Raw genomic sequence first — 20,706 nt, forward strand, 5'->3', positions numbered from 1 at the left:
CACAAGAGAAGAAAATAAGCAGGAGGCAGCTCAGGCAAGCATTGATTTCAAACACAGATAATGCAGACGATGGATGCCCCGGTTCCCTGGAAACATTCAAGGATGGGCTGGACAGGGCCCTGAGCAACCTGATCTAGCTGAAGATGTCCCTGTCATGGCAAGGGGGTAGGACTGGATGACTTAAAGGTCACTTCCCACCCAAACTCTTCCACATTTCTATAATCCTAGAAAAGAAAGCCAAGGGCAACACAGCAGGGACTGAAAACCAACCACTCACTCGACTTGGACTCAGATCCTCGGCACCTTCAGTTTCCTTCCCCAGCAGCTGCTGGGTTTTAATTACAATTAAATGAGCTCATGGAAAACAAAGCAACAAATTAGCACAAAGAACATGCTCCTTCCCTGACACCTACCAGGCACAGGGATGCCCTGAGAGCAGAGTAGAGCTCCCCACAGGATTGGGCATTTGCAGCACTGACTGGAAAAGTTGCTCTCCAGCAACTTTTTTTCCCCCAGCTTATGCCTGGGGAAACTGCTGGGGAGCAAATGAAACCCATGCATGGGGTTCACTGCTCAGCCCTGAGAATCTCCCAGGAGCTGACTGCCTGCACATCCTGTCCCACGATGCTGCCAGGGGCTCGGTGCACCCGAAGGTGACAGCGTTGGGACATGTCACCGCAGGTGCTGGACCAAGGGACAATCCCACACCTCCAGGCCAGGATGGTCTCCTGGCCCTCCAAGTGAGGAGAACTGAGCCCCTGAGCAGCATCCCCACATCCAACATCCACCAGGAACTGGGATTGAAAGCCTGTCCTGCAGTGGGAGCAGGGTTCCAGCTCCAGACCATGGCGCAGTGTGTCTAATCCAGCTAATGAATTCTGTTCTGATGTAATTCAAGGGGGAAGTTGAATGCCTCATATTTGGAAGTGATTTTAAATTCAGAGGGTGATACAATTGTCTTGGTATTACCAGATGCCTCCCTCTGCCACAGAAAAATCAGGCATTGGGAAGTTGTGTTCTGGGCTGGCTGCACTGCCCCTGATCTGGGCACGTGGACTTTTGGGGGCTGATCCATCCCACCGAGCACAGAGATCCCAGCTGAGGGATCACCTGATCCACTCTGAGCCTGTGGTCCCACCAGCCCATCCACTCCCAAAATCGTCCAAAATCATGATGCTGGGGTGGGAGAGCATCCTCCTGCCCTTCCCAGCCAGACCCAGCAGACAGGGCTGTGGTTGCAGAGCAGCCCAATCCCATGCCAGAGCCAAGGCCACCAGCCTGCAAGGAAGCAGATAGGATTCAGAGTCTGGTGAGTGGGAAGGAGGATTATGCAAAGCAGCAGCATTTGGCAGGGCCAGAGCAGCAGAGGCTCGAGGGAAGAGAGGAACTTGGTGCCATCATAAATCAGCAGCAGCTGGATTTACAGCCAAAGCTTCTCGATGCTCTTGACTGCACCCAGCCTGGTTGCAGCTCCCACCCCAGCAGAAGCCCCCCAAGGTCACCTTCACGGGCAGATCACCAGCAGCAGTCCCATCTGTCACTGCACCATCCCAGCTTGGCAGGGGCTGCTGAGCAGGAACCACCACCCCGTCCACCTTGTTCAAGAGAAGTTTGTTGGAAGGGCTGGACAACTCCAGGTGATTAATTCAGGATGTAATTTGCCTGGGATTCACCCCAACAAGGAAGTCAGGCATGCTGGAGAGCTGGGAGCGGGGCAGGGGCTGACCTGCCACCCTGCTTGGTCAGGAGCACACCATGGTGTCAGGAAGGGCTCCAGGCCAGGCTGGAACAACCTGCTCTGGTGGGAGGTGTCTCTGCCCATGGTAGGGGATCTGGAATGAGATGGGTTTTAAATTCTCTTCCAACCCAGATCATTCTGTGATGTTCCTTTGCAATACTAGGCAGAACCTGCCAGCCCAGAACTTCTGCAGGAAGCAAAGAGTTAAAAAAAACTCTCCTGCCAAATAATTTTGAGTGCTTCGGAGAAAGGTTCAGATGGACTCGAGCAGACTGGAGAAGCCAAGGCCATCCTATCCTTTCATTCCTGAAGGCTTCCACCTCAGACTTCTCTTTTGTGTGAGCCGCCAGGACCACACAAATAAATTGGCACTGAGGTGCTAAAAATAACCTCCACCAATAGCTCCATCATTTATATCCATAGCAACATTGCTTAGAGCCTTTTCCCTGCCTGTGGGCTGTCTCACACTCGGTGCTGAATGCCAAGCTGGAGATTGGCAGCTTTCATAAGGAGCCAGAGCCTGGTGGAGAATCAAACTCCAGCCCTGAATGTGAAGAGGCTGCAACTTCATGCTATTATTTCTGGGCATGTTCATCTCACAAATAGTCTTTAGTCATCCACTATTATCATGATGATAAGCCTTCGACTCGGAGCTCCTGAAGCAATAATAAAAGCCAAAGCCATTGGCATTTGTGCCATTTAAAATCCACTCGCCCTGGGGAAAATGATCCTTTTAATGATTATTAAGCCATTTTTCTCTAGCGTCACCCAGTCTTGGAGCACTTCCAGAATTTATAAGTAACACACAACCATCAAAATGGAAAGGAGATGGTTCTTTTTATCACTGTTTAGGCCTGGCCTGTAGATCCCATGGCTGCTCTTGCCTCTGCTGGCTTTGGAATCATCAGGTGAGCAGGAGCATCAGTGACCACGGGAGGCACCTCAGGCAAAGCAAGGAGTCACCTCCACTGAGACCCTTCGGAAAGCCGGGCTTTCAGCGACGGATAAATGAGAACTCACACCTTGGGATCGTGCCTAGAACAACATCCTGAGCATTTAGAGAGGAAAACACAACAAAGTGTCTTTTTTCTTTTCGCCTTCTTCCATCAAAAAGGGCAGAACAGTTTCCACTACCGTGCTGCTATGCCCATTACAGCAAAACAAGTCCTGACCTTCACGCCCAGCTCCTGCTATTCCTGATGTTGATGGCGGCTCCCTTCCAGTAGTAATTTCCTGAGCTGCCAGAACCGTGGTCACTGGTCAGTGAATTGTGCTTCAATGAGCTTGTTTTCCATCCATCTCCCCTTGGAACAGTGTAAGGAAGCAGGGACAGGGCTGTGCCTCAGTGGGGAGTGTGCAAGTTTGGCGCAGGAAGGGGTTATGGGACAGCTCCAAAAGGCAGCTGTATGTACAAATGCCTGAGAGTGAGGGATTTAGCATTTTGGTATATTTTTGTGCATTCTTGAAATTCATAAATGTGTGATTTGGATGAGAATCAGGGAGGAATACCCAGGCAAATCTTTCTTCCCACTTTACCCCAAATCCCTGAGACTTTTTTTTTGAAGGAACACATCAGGTGCAGGGCAGGGAGGTGGGGAAAATGGGGAAAAATCCACAAGGCTGTATTAGATAAACCCAGTGACATACTCCAAACCAGGCATGACAACACCCAAAGTTCCAGAGCTGGAGCAGGGGGAGCTCTGACAGCCCCTGCCACCGCTCTCTCCCTGCCCTGCAGCCCAGTTGTTGCTGTTTTCTTTTCTCCCAGCAGCAAGCCACTCATAGAAATGCAAATCTGCTTTAATTAAGGAGGTTAATAAACAGTAATTAGGATCCCAGCTCTTGTGCTGCTCCCCTGGGGACCAGGGCTGTTAGAAGAGTGAGGGACACACCGATCTCACCAGGCCCTGCTCTCCTCTCCCACCTCTTTTCTCCCAGTCACAGGATGTTCACCAAGGCAGGAGGAGGAATTTCCCATCCCAATCCCATTCAGCTGGCGTTTGGCTCAGGAAGAGCCTGTCCTACCCTTTCTCCTAGGCTCCTTTCATGATCCACATGGCACAGGAGAACCCAGCTGATGGGTGTCAAGATTTTCCAGCAGAAACTTCTCCACCACATCTTTAATGCCCTGGAGAGCAGTTAGTCTAATGGTTGCTTAATGAATCTGGGAAGGCACAGAAGAGGAACACCAGGTGGGATGGGGTCTTGCTTTGCTTCTGCAGCAAGCAGCCCCTCTCAGAGGCCAGGCTCACCAAGGAGATGGGGCAGGATCCTTTAGACCAGGGATGGGGGTACAGAGATGGGGGACCCTGCTGCTTTGAGGGGGCTTTGCAAAAACCCAGCAGAGCCCAAAGCCTCCACTCAGTGTTCTCCATCACAAGAGGTGATGGGGCTGTTTCTCCATCCCTGCCCTTCAGAGATAGACCCCAATATCCATCCAGGGCTCCCCCAGCACTCCCCATCCCCACCAGTCCCATGGGGTGCCAGCAGCCTCTCCTGTCTCCACAGGGCCCCCCATTATCTCCAGCACCCAGACCCAGCACGCCCTGCACGGCCAGAAGGGGCAGATCAAGTGTTTCATCCGCAGCACTCCACCACCAGACCGAATTGTGAGTATCACCCTGGGGCACGGCGGGTGCCTGGAACACCTCAGGGTGCCCCAGGCTCACCCCCCTCTCGCTTGGCAGGCCTGGTCCTGGAAGGAGAACGTGCTGGAATCCGGGACCTCCGGGCGCTACACGGTGGAGACGGTGAGCACGGATGAGGGGGTCATCTCCACACTGACCATCAGCAACATTGTGCGGGCTGATTTCCAAACCATCTACAACTGCACCGCCTGGAACAGCTTCGGCTCCGACACGGAGATCATCCGGCTCAAGGAGCAAGGTGGGCACTGCTGGGGAGCTGCTGGGGGCTGCTGGGCAGCAGGAATTAGCACCTGGCTGGGCTGTGAGAGCGGGGAGGTGCTGTGAGAGGCAGGAGGTGCTCAGGAGAGCTCTTGGGATGCCAAAGAGGAAATTAGGAAGGACGGTGACAAGGCTCCAGCTGTACTAGCTGTAGGATTGCATCCTTAGGGCACATGATCTCGGTAAAGGGGCAGGAGCAGGGACAAGCCCTGTAAAGCCTGTGCTTGATAAGGTATTCCTGATTTTACCTGTCCTGCTAAAGCTGGAGGGCACGGGCTGATCCTGCCTCCTTTACTCCCTGTCCACAGTACAAGGTGATGTCACTGCCCCAGGCTGGAGGATCATTTATAGCCTTGGAGAAACAGGAGTGGCTGCTCCCGGCAGGCCCCACTGCTCTGTGGTGACGGGAGTGATGGGAGGAAGGCGTTTGGGCTGGTGGCAACTCTCCATCCTGGCCACCAGAATGTCCCACAGGGCTGGGCCCACACTCCCAGCAATTCCCAGGGGATGGCCAGGGAAATTCCACTTCGGGGCCCTCCACAGCAGGGGAGGGAAATGGCTTGTGTGAGGAATGCTTAGCTCCTGGAGGAACTCCAGTTCTCCTCTATTTTATTAAATGCCAGGGCAGGCAGGTGGATTGTTCTCATTAAGCCGTGATTTATAGGCAAGGCTGGCGTCCAGATTAAATCAGAGCTAAATGAACCCCTTAAAATTAGCCTTGGGCTTCTTCCAATGCAAACAGAGCCAGTGGTTTTTCCAGGTCGTCTGCCAGTCAGCGGGAGCGCTCAGCGGCGAGCCTGGGTCCCGGCGGAGGGTGGCTGGGCAGCCCAGCCAGCTCCAAGCTCAGATCCAGGAGTCCCTGCTAGGCCAGCCAGGGGACAGCCCTGCCCAGGCCAGGGGACACCTCAGGGTTACAGAGGGGACAGCCCTGCCCAGGCCAGGGGACACCACAGGGTTACAGAGGGGACAGCCCTGCCCAGGCCAGGGGACACCACAGGGTTACAGAGGGGACAGCCCTGCCCAGGCCAGGGGACACCACAGGTGGCAGAGGCCATCCCCTTCATGGGGCCAGCCCTGGAGCAGAGCGGAGCAGAGGGCTGAGCACTCAGCAAGGCTGTGGTGGGCACGTGGGCTGTGCAAGGCTGTGGACACTTGCTTTATTTTCAAACAGGTACGGAAATGAAATCAGGAGCTGGTATTCAAGCAGGTATGGAAATCATGAGCTGCCGGTGAATGTGAATTGTCCCCAGCCATTACCTCACCTGAGGGCTGCTTTCCATAGGGCAGGAAGGGACTTAGGGAAGCTGCAGGGCAGTGTCTGGGGCAGGACTGGGAAGCTGGAGTGGGCCAGTGCCCCCCATGCCACTGAAGCACTCTGGAAAGCAGAACTTTTTTTGCCCCAGCTCCCTAGTCACCAGGAGGGGAATGCTGTTACTCAGCCATGTTTAAAGTGTTGTAGAAGTCCCATAGAGTGCTACTTTGGGACAAGAACAAAGAGGGAAAGGTACATGTTTCCAGGGTCATTTGCAGACATCAGCTTGGTTCAGCATAGTGGGAGAGTGCTGGCCAGCATCAACTGGCACCAGAGCAGGTTTGGATGGATCTTGGGGTAGGTCTGCAGGATGTGCTGCCCTTGTGGTTCCTCATCCTGTGCCCCAGAGCAGGATTCCTGGGGGAGCCAGCAATCTGCCCCATCCCTACAGGACCATTTACCATCCCCAGCATTCTGTCACTGCCCCTTTGCCCCAGCTCAGGAGAGTCCTGCACATTTTCCCCACTCCATTCCCTGCATGGTTCTTCATCATCTTCATCCTTATCATCACCTGCTTCTCTCTGAGCTCAGCCCTGCAGATCCCATTCCCCAAAGCTGAGAGCCAGCCAGCCCTCCTAGGGCCTCCAGGCTCCTGTCTCTCCAGCCCCTTGCTCCATATTCACCTGGGAAGGCCAAAGCAATCCCAGCAGGAACTACCACTGACAGGAACAGCAGGAACTGTTCACAGGAGCCCTGGTGAGCAGGCAGCCTCAGAAAATCCTGGTTTCTTTGTGCCGTGGCTCAGCTGCTGTGTTGGAGGATTCTGATTTTTAGGGTGAGCTTCTTGGGGCAGCTGGACTCTGTTCCCTGAACTCCAGCTCAAGGCAGCAGAGGACTGAGGGGATTTGCCTTTCCACCACCTGGGCACTCTCAGGGGTTTGGTGATGGATTGGTTCAGTGCCACTTGAGTCATGTCAGCAGTGGCCCAGCTTGAGTGACATGTGACACATCAAGGGACCAGCAGGCCCAAGCAGGAAATCCATGAGCAAGCCACGAAGTGAGAAACATCACTTCTTTTTTGATCAAGTGAGAGCAGAGCCTAAACTTGATCAGCACCACATTTATCACCCTGCAGCTCCCAAATTAGGGCTCAGGACCCAGGAGCTCCACAGCCATGGCTTAAGGGCACCTTGAAGTGGCTTTAGAAGTCCCCTGTCCCACCTGGGATTGGGTAACAAGGAAGACATGCTTTGCTGACTACACAGGGGATGCTGGTGGAACAAGAACTGCTCCCAGTCCTGCCAGTAGGGGTGTGCCCCCCTGGGAAGGCTGGAAGGCACAGGTGGGATCTGTGGTCTCAGGCCCAGGATGAAATTCATGCCCAACCCCAGCTCCACACCAGAGGGCAATGGGAAATGGTTCCTGTATCCCCCAGTCAAGCAATAATCCCTGGGCTTTGCTTCTCAGCTGGGTCACCCCCTGTGTCCCCAGGGTCCAGCAGCATCCATGCCCCCCATCTGCACACGCCTCTGAGGAGAGACACCTCCATACATTTTTCCATAAATTCATCCCATCCATTTCCAAGGCAGGGGCTCCAAGGAGAAAACACCTTCCAAGGAGGTGTCTGGGAAAGTTGTGAGGACACACTCCCCCAGCTTATTTTATCCAGGGTTATCCCACTTTTGGTTCACAAGATCCTACAGAGTGCTTAGAAAGAAAAGGAATGGGGACCTAGAGCTACCTGCAGCTTTAGGGGAGAGGATTTTTGGGATGTAGCTTTATCATCCCAGCTGAGGAAGGCAATTTGTGGTACCCACAGCTGTGGTGTCCTACAGTGTGAGTGCTGCCCAGCTCTGCCCCTCCTTAATCCAGCCCAACACTCACTGTGAAGTCAGAGCTGTGCCTGGAGGAACTGGAGAGACAGAGCACGGGGATAACAAGGCTTGGGGCTCCAAACTTGACCCTCTCACCATAAGTGAGATTTTCCATTCTGCCCTCCCCACACCTCACAAGCTGCTGCCAGGGCCTGCATAGATAAATCAGCTTTGCTGGCTGAGCCACAGCCCAAAATCCCCACCAGGAACTTGATGACAGAGTTCTTGTAGGCAGAAGGATGTGAGGATGCACCCTCTGCTCTGCCTCCCACAAACCCTGCCCACACATCTCACCCTGCAGTGCTCAGCCCCAGCATGGGCCATCCCTCCTGTCCCAGTCTTTGTAGCACCCTCAGGAATTTGGGAAGGATGGCAGTTGATAAGCCACAGGAGAAGGCAGGAAATTGGAATATAAAATAGGCAGGGGCTGTGAATGATGGCTTGGGTTAAGTCATCCTTCATCCTGCTCGGATGCCATTTCTCTTTCTTAATAATATTAAAACACAGTCTTCTTTTGTACTTCATCCTTTAGAGAAGCTCATTCATTAACCCACAGGGCACTAACAAGAGCAGTTGCTAATCTGCTCCTCTGGCTCCCCCCTCCTCTCCTCCCAGGGTAAACTGAGGCACAGAACGAGCAGGGTTGTGCAAACTGCAGCGTCCCATGGGCAGCCGTGCCGACAGGGATGGGGAGCAGGGAAGGAGACCCCAAACACCTCCCTGGGCTCATCACTGAGCCTCTTGCCAATAGCCAGGGGTGGGTCCCTGGGGGAAAAGCCCCCTCTGTGACCTTCATCCCACTTCATGCTTCCTCTCCTTCCTCTTGCAGAGTCGGTGCCGATGGCGGTGATCATCGGGGTGGCCGTGGGGGCCGGTGTGGCGTTCCTGGTGCTGATGGCCACCATCGTCGCCTTCTGCTGTGCCCGCTCCCAGAGGAGTAAGTGTCACCCCCCACCACGCTGTGTCCCTTTGGAAGGGCTGGGAGGACAACTCTGAGAGGGTGAATCGAGTGGAGCAGGGAGAAATCAGAGCCTGAATTAATGACACAGTTGGCTGAATTTACTTCTCCGCACAAGCTGCTTCTTGTGTTGGTCTACCAAGTGTTTGCTGCAAATGGCAGCCCTGTGGGAAAAGGGAAGGGTTTATGGAAAACATGGAGGGTAACTGCTGATCCCTGTTAGCAGCACAGGCAGCTCAGGAGGTCAGGAGGGGACCTCTTAATCTCTCCCTTGGAGAAATCCTGAGGTCCAAGAGGGAGAAGCATTCTCACTGTGCCACATTGGTGCTTAAAAACCCTCCACAGTTCTGCTTCTGTTTTAATTCCAGTTTTCCTGACATGCATATTCCTGGCAGGAATGACAGCCAGCAGAGGGGCTTTTCATGGGACTTGTGTATTTTGGAGTCTGGCTGCAGTGGGAATACGAGTTAAAGTGACATTAGAGATGCAGGTAGAGCAGGAGAAGGAGGAAGCAGTGTGGCATTGTCTGGCCTCATTAAAAAGACACCAGGAAATTAAAAGAGGATTGTGGGCTCCATGAAAAGGCACCAAACCAGGAGGGAGAATTGTGATTGTCTAGAGCATTCCAAGCCTCTGGGGAGAGCAGGAGACCCTTGGCGCTGCTCCCGGCTTGTGAGACGCTTGGTACGGATTCTGGGATGCCAAACTCTCCACATGTGTGCCAGAAAACCCAGTTGTTGTTCTTTTATTTTTCCTCCCCTTGATGGTTTACAAAGCCATCAAAGACACCAGGCTTCTCCTGGATTCAGTAAAGACACACAGCCTCCCACTGCAGAAATGTGTTTAATTTTCAGTGTGATAATGATGCCTCTCCCCGTTTTTATCCTTTTTTTTTTTTCTTTTAACTCTTACAGCCTCCATTAGCAAGAATTAATTAATTAATTAATTAGGGGAAGCGATTTCTCTTGCTTTTTGGGGAAGGATTATTGATGAACAGGACCCAAGACCAGGCCAGTTTGATGTCCTGGAGGTCATTTGGCAGCAAGGGACAATGCAAGCACCTGAACGGAGCAGGGCCAAGCCGTGTTCCCATGTCCAGGGGCTGTTTTTATCCCAGGCCACATCCTTCAGAGCGACAGAGAGCCTGTGGTTCATTATTTCCCTCTCGTTTGATGGAACCAGATGGTGCAGGGCTCTTTACAGGACACGGGATTTCACAGGAATGCCATGACAACAGATCCCTGACGTGGTGAAAACACCAGGATTTAGACCTTCACAAGCTGGAGGCATGCAAGGATGGGCTGCTCTTCAAGGGGACAGTCAGGAGGGGACGAGGCCATCCCAGCCAAATGCCTTGTGTTATTTATCCCATTGGTAAATCAGAAAGAAGAGGCATTTTCCTCACCAGGGCTGGGAAAATAGGTTGTGGAAAGAGGGAAGTGGGGACATGGTGGCAAGGTTTGAGGTCCCTTTTCTCCATTCTTCTGGTGCTACCCCATTTAGAAAAGGTTTTTGGGTCTCAAATACATCAGAGGCTGCTGGGTCTGGGCATCCTCCCTGCTCTGCTGCTCCCCTGGCAGTGTGATTCCCTGGGGAGAGATCAGCAGCATCCCCAGGCCAGGGCAGGGGTCCCTGTGCTCCCTACAAGGCTTCGCTTTGGGATCAGAATAAGAGATCACCCAAGAGATCAGCAAAGATCCCTGCCCTGATCTCCCCTCCCCAAAACCTTACAGGAAGGGAAGAGTCAGACCTAGCTGGGGACAGCAGCAAATCCAGGGTGCAGGTGGGATTCCCCAGCCTGAGATCCCTGCATGGGGTGCTGGTGGCACTGAGACCACTCAGTTCCCCTTTGCCTGGCTCCAAAAGCCACTGGAAGCTACAAACACAGAGTCTCTCCTTGTTTTTGGGGGAACTGAGAGCAGCTGAACCAGACCCCAGTGACACTCAGGGTGCAGAACCTCGCAGGGAAGGACTTGGATGTGCCAGGTGGATGAGCTTTTACCGCAGCTTGGAGGGTCAGAACAGCAGGCTGAAAGGTGAGGAAAGGAATTTCATCTGTTAGCGGTGTGCAATGAGCGGAGTTATTACAGAAATCAGCTCAGGAATGATGGGACTGACAGAGCACTTGGATATCAGGAGAAGGACTCATTTCCTGCCAGGATGACTGCAGATTCCTCTCCCAAGACAAATACTGGAGCATTGTGCCATCATTTACAACAACAACCTAGTGCAGGCTGCGGGAACAGTTGTGTTGAGGGGACACAGTGACCCAGCAGTGACTCTGGAGAAGGAATCCCCTGACCCAGCCACCGACCACTGCTATCAGCAATGGGGGAGGCAATTCCTGACCATGTTTTGGGAAAATGCAGCAAAAAAAAATAAAAAAAAAGGAACCAGGTGCAGACACACCGAGCTTGGAGGCTCTGGAAAAGAAAAAAATTTACTGCACATCTGTTGTTATATCTTCAGTGACTTAACAGCCCAGAGTTATTTAAGGGGGAACGCTCCTGGGAGAGGAGCTGTAAGACACTGATTAGCTTCTTGTGATTAAAGACAAAGGCTCCAGCATCAGGAATGTGGTCCCAGCAGGACAACATTAAAAAAATAAGCTGTAGTAACTTCCCAGTGAAAGGCTTTGGCTTGTGCCCTGAGCCTTGGAGAGGTCTGGGAGCTGCAGGTGTGGAGGACAGGAGACACCAGGAGAGATGAATTCAAGGACAGAGCTTCGAGCTGGTATCGGTTACGTCATTCAGTTTGGATTAGAGATAAAATTCCCGAGGGTCCAGCCTTTTCTGGACTGAACCCCACAATCCTGGCCTGGCAGGGCACTGCTGGATCTGTCAGCTGGAGGTAGATCTGACAAACCAGCAGTTCAATGCAGTTTTTGGGCTGGCACAGCCATCCTGGGAGGTGAGAGCCAGATCCGTGGCTGGGGGCCGGCTTCAAAGCTGTTGAGGTCTTGCTGCTCAGATTTGCCTCCATCTCTGCTTTTCATCTCGGCTTTGTGCCGCCGTTCTGCTCCTGCTGCTCCACGTCTGTGGTTTAATTCTGCTAAAATGACTTGTTCAAAGCACGCCTGACACCTTCAGGGAAGGCAGGGAGTCTCTCCAGGAATGTTTCTCTCTTCTCTCATTGTCATTTCCAGGCTGCTTGGAGATGATAAAACGTCCCTGGCTACATCTGTGCTCATTGCTTGGCCTTTTCCATGTGATGTCTGCACCCCAGACTGGGGGAGGCTTTTCTCAGGGGTTCCCAGTGCCTGGGCAGAGCTGGTCCATCCCTCAGGAGCACTATTTCCTATGGATCAGCAGGCTGGACAACGATTTCACTCCCTGTGGGAGCAGTTCTGCTACAGCCCAGCCCTGGTAACAGCCCTGTGAGTGTGGCAGAGGCCAAGCCAGCTCCAGAAGGAATTCCTGCAGGAGTCTGAGCTGCCCATGCCTTATGGAAACACAAATATTGCTCCTCCGGCTCTCCGGTGGGCTTGCTGAGCCGGGCTTATTTTCTCTGGTGCTGCCAGGAATCCTCGGTCAGGTTCCTGCAGAAGCTCCACCACTGCCTGGGACTAACTCCCTTCTCCATCTCCCTGTTCCCCCAGATCTCAAGGGTGTGGTTTCTGCCAAGAACGATATCCGTGTGGAGATCGTGCACAAGGAGCCGGCCTCGGGCAGGGAGGCAGAGGAGCACCCGACCATCAAGCAGCTGATGGTAAGGAATTCCTCCCCCTCCCTAAGCTATTGCTCCGGGCAAAGTTTGATGGTGACAAGCCCAGACAGGCACCGTTCAGCCCCGTAATAACCACTGAAGGCAAAGATGCTCTTCCAAAAATCCTGTTCTCGAGATCCACATCCTCTTGCCATAAAAACTCCTGGAGTGAAACTTGGCTAACGAGGAGGGACAGGGGTTTATGGCAGTGGCCCAATTGCCCGCAGGGCTAATTGCAAAGCAAATTGGCCACCTCACACCGGGAAAGCTGCAGAGGGCAGGGAGACACAGGGTGAGCAGGGCTGATAACGAGTGACCAGCGAGGGCACAGAGGTGTGCGCTCAGGCTTGGATGCACACGCCGGGGCTGTGGCCGCACCTGGCTCTGGAACAGCACGGGAGATGTCACCGAGGTGTCCCCTGTCCCCACCCCGGGACACCGACAGACACGGGCAGAGCAACAGGAGGATGCCTGAGATCCCAGGAAACCCGGCTTGGTGCATCCTCGCCTCCAGCCCCTCTGGGTGCTGTGGTCTGTTCCCTGTCTCTCAGCCCCTTTCTCTTGGCTTTCGCTTGCTGGTGACAAAAGCTGGAAAATGGCAAAGAAACCTGCAGAGCAAAAGGAGATAAAAGAGCAGATGGGAAAGGGGAACGGGATTGAAGAAGCCAGTGGCTGCTGGGTGGTTTTTTCCTCCCATAACTCAATTTTTTGGGCAGCTCTTGTATGTCCTGCCTGCAAAAGCTGTTCCATGAATGCGTGGTGGGAAAGCAAGGCTGATCATCACAGGGTGGGTGGAATTGCTTGCTGAAATGATCAGGATTGCCAGCTAGGGAGCCTCCAAACAATGAAGCAGGAGGAGGTGGAGATCCAGCAACTTATCCCAGCACCACTGAGGTTCCTGTGCAAGACCCTTTGCTCCCAGTAGAGCTTTGCCTTGAGAAATCTGCAAGTCCATGGTGGGATTTGCAAGGCTGGAAGGACAGAGGAGGCTGAGGTTGGGTTTGGAGCAATCTGCTGGGATGAAGAGGAGTGAGAAGCTTACTCTCCTTGGGACCCTGTACATCATCTGTGTGATCAGCAGTGCTAAGCCCTGGCTCCCACAGGGACATCTGGGATCATCCCAAATCCCACTCCAGACCATAATTGCCAGGCTGGAAGCACACACGAAACCTCAGCAGAACAGAACATTTACCAGAGTGAACAAGGAAGAAGATGGTGGTGGGAGGTCAGACACAGGATTTTGGAGAAGCCATCCTGGGGTCTTTCTTAGGTTATTTGCAGGAGCCAGGGTGTGATTTCACATCAGCCTCTGCCTTGCTGAGGCTGGGAATGGAGCAGAGCTGAGCTGGGCGCGTTACAATGAGGATTCTGGCAGGGTGGAAATGGTGCAGAAAAAAATGACAACATTTGTTTGAGAGCTGGGAAAAAATGCCTTAGAGGGAGAGGCTGTGGAGCTCCTGGGTTTATCAGCCAGACTGGTGAGAGGTGGTTTGGTCACGGCACAATGGAACTGTTTAAGTGTGAGCAGGGAAGGCAAAGCTGAGTGCTTTCGGATGTGACACAACAGATTCACAGCCTGGCTGGACTGGAAGAGGGCAATTCTTCCCCTTTCCTGGCCAAATCCAGGTATTTTTCCTGAAAATACAGCAGTTGGAAATGATTAATTGGATCAGCGCCATTCAGGAGCTGGAAGAGGTGGTCCATGATCTCTGACCCTGATGCTGAGTGCTTGGGAGATCCTACCTGCAGGGAGAAGACATCAAAGCTCCCTCCCCTGCCTGGATCAAGGCATCCCCACCCTCATCTGCCCTCAACAAGCGCGTTCCCAGGAAATACTCCCCAATTCCTTCTCTCCTCAGAGTCTGCAGAGACCTGCTCTGTCCTTCATCCACATCTTTGCTGTGTCCAGCAGCAGGTGTGGGCATCCTCCTCCAGCCAGCAGACACCCAGCCTTGGATACCAAACAGGCTCCTAATAAAATGTTCCAACTTTATCAGTGAAATGAAGGATCAAGTTACAAACTTCCTCTTGCTGATGAGGAGCAATGGGACCTCTCTAGCAGGAGGAGGAGGGCAGTGCCCAGCACCTCCCTGCCCTCACCCTGGGATTTTCCAGCTCTCCCTCCTCCCAGCACCAGCATTATTCCCTCTGCTTCCCCACGTGCCTTCTCCGAGTGTCCTGTGAGATCTCCATCCCTTGAGATGATCTCCTCACCCCCACTAGCTCATCACACCTTGCAGTTTCATAGCAGCTGTGGCTGTCCTTGCCATGCCTGGCTCTGGGTCATTAATGTGGATGTTAACGAGGAGCAGCCACGCTGGCAAACATCTCCTCCATCCTAACCCCATCCCGGCCTCTCGGCCCAGCCTGACCCCAGCACAGCCTGACCTGCTCCTGCTGAATTTCAGGATCTTCAGCACCGTGGACGTGCCTTTGCCCCCTGGTTTCCCACGGTGTCCTGCTCTGTCACAGAGAGCCAGCGTGACTCTCCGTCCCCCCAAACGCTGTTTTGTCATTCTCCAGCCATCTGTGACCTCCGCAGCCCACCGTGCTTTTCACAAGTAATTATTCATGCATCTATAAATTCATTAACACCTCAGGATACGCGTCACGCTGGCTGATTTGCATATGTTCATATTGCCTCTGCAGCATTCCCACCCCCTGCCCCTAGAGCTGTTCTGCCAGGCAGCGCCTACGGGCAGGGAAAAGGCTGCCAGCTCTCGTGGCTGGAGGCGAAAGAGCCTGGAAAAGGGTCTGATGGTGGGGAGGATAAACCACAAAAGCCTCATCCTCCCTCCTGTGGGATGCCTTGGGCTGTGAGGAGGGAGATGAAGGGCATCGTCATCCTCCTCCCTTAGCACGGCCGGGTTCATTCCTGGCTGGTCGGACCCCGTGCCTCCCCACCTGTGAAATGGGGCTGATAATCCCAAAGGAGCCATCCCCACTGCCATGAGCAGTCAGACACAACCCCAAAGTGACAGGCAGGCAGGGGCACCCCACAGATCTCCATCTCTGGGTCATCCCTTCCATCACAGGGGATCCAGTGTGGCCAGGCCTCACCTTTGGTTGATATTTGGAGTGGAATAATCAATCCAGTGACAACTTTATCTTTTCCTGTCTCCTTAAACCCATCCTTCTACTCCAAGGGCTGTTCCTAGTTCGTTCACAGCCTTCACAGGTGATCAGCACCACACACCTTTTCCAGACAGATGCTCAGCTCAGATCCCAGTGGAAGAGGAAAAATCAGAGCAGAATTTCCGTTCTGAATTTCCATTCTGCAGCCCAGTGGACACAGCATCCCTTTCCCTGCCATGTTCCATGTGCCTGGTGGCCACTGCCACTCTGAGAAACACTGGCAAACCTGAGCTGTCAGAGCCGGGTCTGAATTGGACCTGAATTGGATCTCCACAACATCCAGCTTCTCTGGGAGGCCTGGGGAGCATCTCTCCCTCACAGCCAAGCCCTTCCAGCAGCACCAGCCCACCAGAAACAGGATTTTGGGGAGAGGTGAGACAAGGAGCTGCAGTTTCTCCCGTGGTGGGCAGCTATACCCAACCCAGCAGAGCTCACGGCACTGGGCAACCGAGGCCAGAGCCGGTGATAAAGTTTCTTCAAGCTGGGAATTCCCAGAAGGGTTCTTTATTCATGGGCTTGTTCCCTCCCTGGGAGCAGAGAAAGTTGAGAATCGTCACCAACATCCCTCAGCCTGGTGATGTCTGACCCGCACAAGCGCTGCCAGGTGGCATCCAATTACCCAGCCAGCCAGAAATATTGTAATTAAACCTGGCAGGGGGAGGCACTTCGAGCCCACCAGGTCTGGAGGATACTCAGGGACCTGAAACAGCATTTAAAAAAATATATTGTGTCCACTAATGAAAGCCAAGAATTAATATCCTGCTGGATTCTCTATCTCAGAGGCTTCATTTGGCGGTGTGAAACGTGGGGGAGCTCCGCATTTCCAGAGCGGACCAGGAGGCACGGCACTGCCTGCTGCTTCCAGCTGGTGTTTCCCTGCACTGAGTGACCCTGGGCAGGAGCTTTGCTCTGCAGGGATGTGCTCCCTGAGCCAGCACAGACAGGCTGAGGTGATGTTCAGGATCTGGAGGGTGTCCCTGCCTTTTGCAGTGGGGGAAACCGAGGCAGTGGCGGTCAGGGATGCGGGGATGCGATTTGTCACATCCTTCAGCCACACTGATCCAGGAGGCATCAGCGAGGTTTGGGAATGGGCAGGACTTCACACCCCACCTGTGATGATCTGGGGATGGGGAAGGCTGCTGGTGCCTGGTGGTGCCAAGCAGGATTAAGTGTGGGCATGAGGTTCTCAGGATGGGAATGGTGGCTCTAACAGGCATTAATATCCTCAGCCACCTGCACAACGAGGCACAGAGCATATTGGTTCTGTCACCTGGCTGGAGAAAGCCATGGATCTGAAAAAAATCTAGGAATGACACTGGGGCATCCCATGCCAGCACACTCAGATGTGTCTGGTCTCTCTATGTATTTCCCTCTCCCCCTTCATAATCCCCATTAATACTGGTGATGGAGTGAACTTGAGTTAACTTTTGTCCCTTCCTGGTGTAAGCTCAGTGATGACAAAGCAGAAATCACACTAATGAGGATCCCACAGCCCACTAATTAATGGTGTAAAACTTTAATAAAGTTGACATTAATGACCAGATGTAATGGGAGAATTGAAGGTTCAGTGATGTGATGGTGCTCATCTGGGGACTCCCTGCAGACCCCAAATCCACGAGGTGCAGCCAAATTCGGAGCCCCGGGGACAGGCAGGGTCCCCACGGGGCTCAAGGAGCATCCCAGTGCCTGGATCATTCCCACCATCACTTCAAGAGACAACATAAAATGGCTTAAAACAGCCCGGCATTAGTTCCAGGGAGGTTTGGTCACAGCGGGACTGGTCCTTTGGTTCCCACCTCACTTCTCCCCCCTCAGTCTCTGGGTCTGGCCCTGCCCACTTGGGCCAACCGCACCAACACAAAAAAAAAAGAAGTCAAATTCAAGGAGGAGAAGTGGTTTTTCTTTTTCATTGCGAGCTGGGAGCTGTTTCGATAGGGTTAACACCCCCGTCTCTGCCTTTGCAGAGATGCTTCAGAGAATCGAGAGGGTCGCCAGGGCTGGCAGAGCAAAAAAAACCCTGCACATCCCATTTAGCTGCACTCGTTTAATCCTCGGCGACACTTGTATTTATCCTGGTAAATCAATGGCTGGTACTGGCTTTCTTTTCCCTAGGAAAACTCAGGTACTTTAATTTATTGCCTTTAACAGCCACATCAAAGGCTTTCGAGAGATGAACAGCAAGTGCTGCGGGCTGAATTTCCACCGCCACTTACCATCTTAGAGGAGGGAATTTGGGCAATAAAAGGGGATTTTGGGGCTGATGCGGGGCTGTGATCCCAGAGAAGCCGGGCTGGAGGCGTCCGGTGAACACGGGAGAAGCTAAAAAAAGGCAACTGAGAAATTGCCTTGATAATTATCCTGCTTCCTGCACAGTCCCGCGTGCTGAAGGAAGGGTAATTAAAGCCGTTGTGTAATTAATGTGCACCTTGCCCCTCCTCTCCGCCTCCCCCGATCACAGCCAGCCTTCAAAGGAAAACTAATGAGGCAGCCAAGTTCAGCTGCAAGTTCAGCTGAGGAGGAGAGGAAAAAAAGAAGGGAAACAAAAAATTTTAAAAAGGGCGATTTTGGGGGTGTTGCTTTGGGCAGGTGAGTGAAGCCCCGGCAGTCACCAAGGTAAATAATTTGTTTTCTGCATCAGCCCGGCTTTTTCTGTCCTAAACAGTGAAAAACAACCTGTAAGCCAGGGAATTGTGTGGCTTTTGTGCATCCACCCGGCTCCACTGCCCTCAGACACGGCTGGGGGGCCCTGGGCAAGTCCTTGAATCCAGCAGGTGGCAACTCCCCGGTGCCCTGGGGCTGCCGATGGATGTGGGGCTCACCCCACACGGCCTGGGGGCGATGGGGAACCCGGGGCCAGGCGGAGCCAGGGCTGCTGACCCCTGTCTGCATCCTCTCCTAGATGGACCGGGGGGAGTTCCAGCAGGATTCGGTGCTGAAGCAGCTCGAGGTGCTCAAGGAGGAGGAGAAGGAGTTTCAAAACCTGAAGGTGAGCTGGATCCTGGGGCCTGCCTCTGTCCCCAGTGAAGAGCCGGGGTCAGAGCCCCCCTCTCACTCCTGGCAGAGGGGCTGGGGTGCTGGGAGCAGGGCAGAACCAGCTCACACCCAGCACTGCTGCTGCAGGCTGTCCCTGTGCTGTCCCCATGGTGGCCTGTCCCAGAGGGCTGTCCCTGTGCTGTCCCCATGGTGGCCTGTCCCAGAGGGCTGTCCCTGTGCCATGTCCCCATGGTGGCCTGTCCCAGAGGGCTGTCCCTGTGCCATGTCCCCATGGTGGCCTGTCCCAGAGGGCTGTCCCTGTGCCATGTCCCCATGGTGGCCTGTCCCAGAGGGCTGTCCCTGTGCTGTCCCCATGGTGGCCTGTCCCAGAGGGCTGTCCCTGTGCAGGGAGAGGCTCTGGCATGCTGGAACTGCTTTGTGGCCCCTTTTAGCAGCATTTAGGGGAAACACGGAGGTGTGGTGCCAGAACAGTGCTGTGCAAGGGGGACCTGTGTGGAGGGGGCTGAACAGACTGGAATCCACTGATGGCACAAGAGAACATTGCTGGATGTTTTGGTGGTTGAGGTGTCCTCCAAAGGGGGGCTATGAATATGGGGAAGGGTCTGGAGGGTTCATATGAAGAGCAGCTGAGGTGACTTGGCTTGTTCAGCCTGGAGGAGACCAAGGGGAGACTCCTCAGGGTCTGCAGCTTCTTCCTGAGGGACAGCTCTAATCTCTGTTCTCTGTGACCAGCAACAGCACCTGAGGGAACAGCTGGAGCTGGGCCAGGGCAGAGTTAGGTTGGACATCAGGGAAAGGTTCTTCCCCCAGAGGGTGCTGGCACTGCCCAGGCTCCCCAGGGAATGGGCACAGCCCCGAGACAGCCAGAGCTCCAGGAGCCTTTGGACAGAGCTCCAGGGATGGCCAGGGTGGGATTTGGGGGGTGTCTGGGCAGGGCCAGGGGCTGGGCTGGATGGTCCTGGTGGGTCTCAGGATATTTGATGATTCTAAGCCCCGCATGTCCCAGGTGGATTGGCAGGGTGGGCACCCGAAACGCCACAGTACCCAGGGAGACCTCACCAACCTGCCCTGCTTCTCCCACTCCCCAGGACCCCACCAATGGCTACTACAGCGTGAACACCTTCAAGGAGCACCACTCCACCCCCACCATCTCGCTGTCGGGCTGCCCGGCTGACCTGCGCCCGGCCGGCAAGCAGCGGGTGCCCACGGGCATGTCCTTCACCAACATCTACAGCACCCTGAGCGGGCAGAGCCGCCTCTACGACTACAGCCAGCGCTTCGTGCTGGGCATGGGCAGCAGCTCCATCGAGCTGTGCGAGCGCGAGTTCCAGCGCGGCTCCATGAGCGACAGCAGCTCCTTCCTCGACACCCAGTGCGACAGCAGCATCAGCAGCAGCGGCAAGCAGGACGGCTACGTGCAGTTCGACAAGGCCAGCAAGGCCTCTGCATCCTCCTCCCACCATTCCCAGTCGTCTTCCCAAAACTCAGACCCCAGCCGGCCCCTGCAGAGGCGGATGCAGACGCACGTTTGAGCCCTCCGGGGACGCTCGGGACCCTCCGCGTGGGCGCCGTGGCTCCGTGCTCGGACAGTGGTGCCCGCCGGCAGCGGAGGTGGGGAGAGGCCGGATCCAGCCCCCCCAGAGCGGGGCTGTGGGGCAGGGGACCGGCCGAGCATCCCCCACTCCCTGGTACATGCTAAGCACAACCCCGCTGAGGACGCGCTGAGCCCCGGGGAGCTGCTCCCTCGGCGGTGCCCCACAGCCGCTCGCCTCCGCTTCCCGCTGCCCTCTCCCAGCCGCCTCCTCCCCTTCCTTCGTGCTGTTCCGTGTCCATTCTTATAGAGTCCGTTTCGGGGGGTCGGGGGGTCCCGCCGTGTGGGACAGGAGGGGGGGACAGCGGTGGGACAGGGACCCCCCGGGAAGGGCCTCTCCACGCTGTATCGCGGCACCGCGGTCAATACAAGAGGTGTTTCTCGTGGCACGCCTGGGCTGATGGCCACCCCGCGGGGACATCGGCTTCCCCGGCACCCTTCCCCGGCACCCTGCCCCGGCATGGACCTGGGTGTGCCATGGCCTCCCGGGGCAGGCCCTGTGGGGGCAGAAATGGCCGGTGCTGGAGGGAAACTGAGGCACAGGGCAGCTGGC

At 54.5% G+C, this 20,706-nt stretch overlaps 1 protein-coding gene across 9 annotated transcripts in view; it reads left to right on the top strand.

Moving 5' to 3' along the window:
• KIRREL3 (kirre like nephrin family adhesion molecule 3) overlaps positions 1-20,542 on the top strand; it is a 351,687-nt gene extending 331,145 nt beyond the window's left edge. For 5 of the 9 annotated variants that reach the window (XM_086861161.1, XM_086861164.1, XM_086861165.1 and 2 more), the window contains 7 exons: positions 4,247-4,347; positions 4,426-4,624; positions 5,816-5,851; positions 8,600-8,707; positions 12,327-12,436; positions 18,468-18,554; positions 19,651-20,542. In XM_086861161.1, the coding sequence (XP_086717287.1) occupies positions 4,247-4,347; positions 4,426-4,624; positions 5,816-5,851; positions 8,600-8,707; positions 12,327-12,436; positions 18,468-18,554; positions 19,651-20,094 (1,085 nt within the window). In that variant the 3' untranslated portion in view covers positions 20,095-20,542. The remainder of the gene's footprint in view (positions 1-4,246; positions 4,348-4,425; positions 4,625-5,815; positions 5,852-8,599; positions 8,708-12,326; positions 12,437-18,467; positions 18,555-19,650) is intronic. The other 4 variants (XM_086861163.1, XM_086861168.1, XM_086861169.1 and 1 more) reach the window with 1 other exon arrangement.
• The last annotated feature ends 164 nt before the right edge of the window (positions 20,543-20,706 follow it).

The sequence above is a fragment of the Cyanistes caeruleus genome, chromosome 23, assembly GCF_971803275.1.
Source record: "Cyanistes caeruleus chromosome 23, bCyaCae1.hap1.1, whole genome shotgun sequence".
Classification (NCBI taxonomy): Eukaryota; Metazoa; Chordata; class Aves; order Passeriformes; family Paridae; genus Cyanistes; species Cyanistes caeruleus.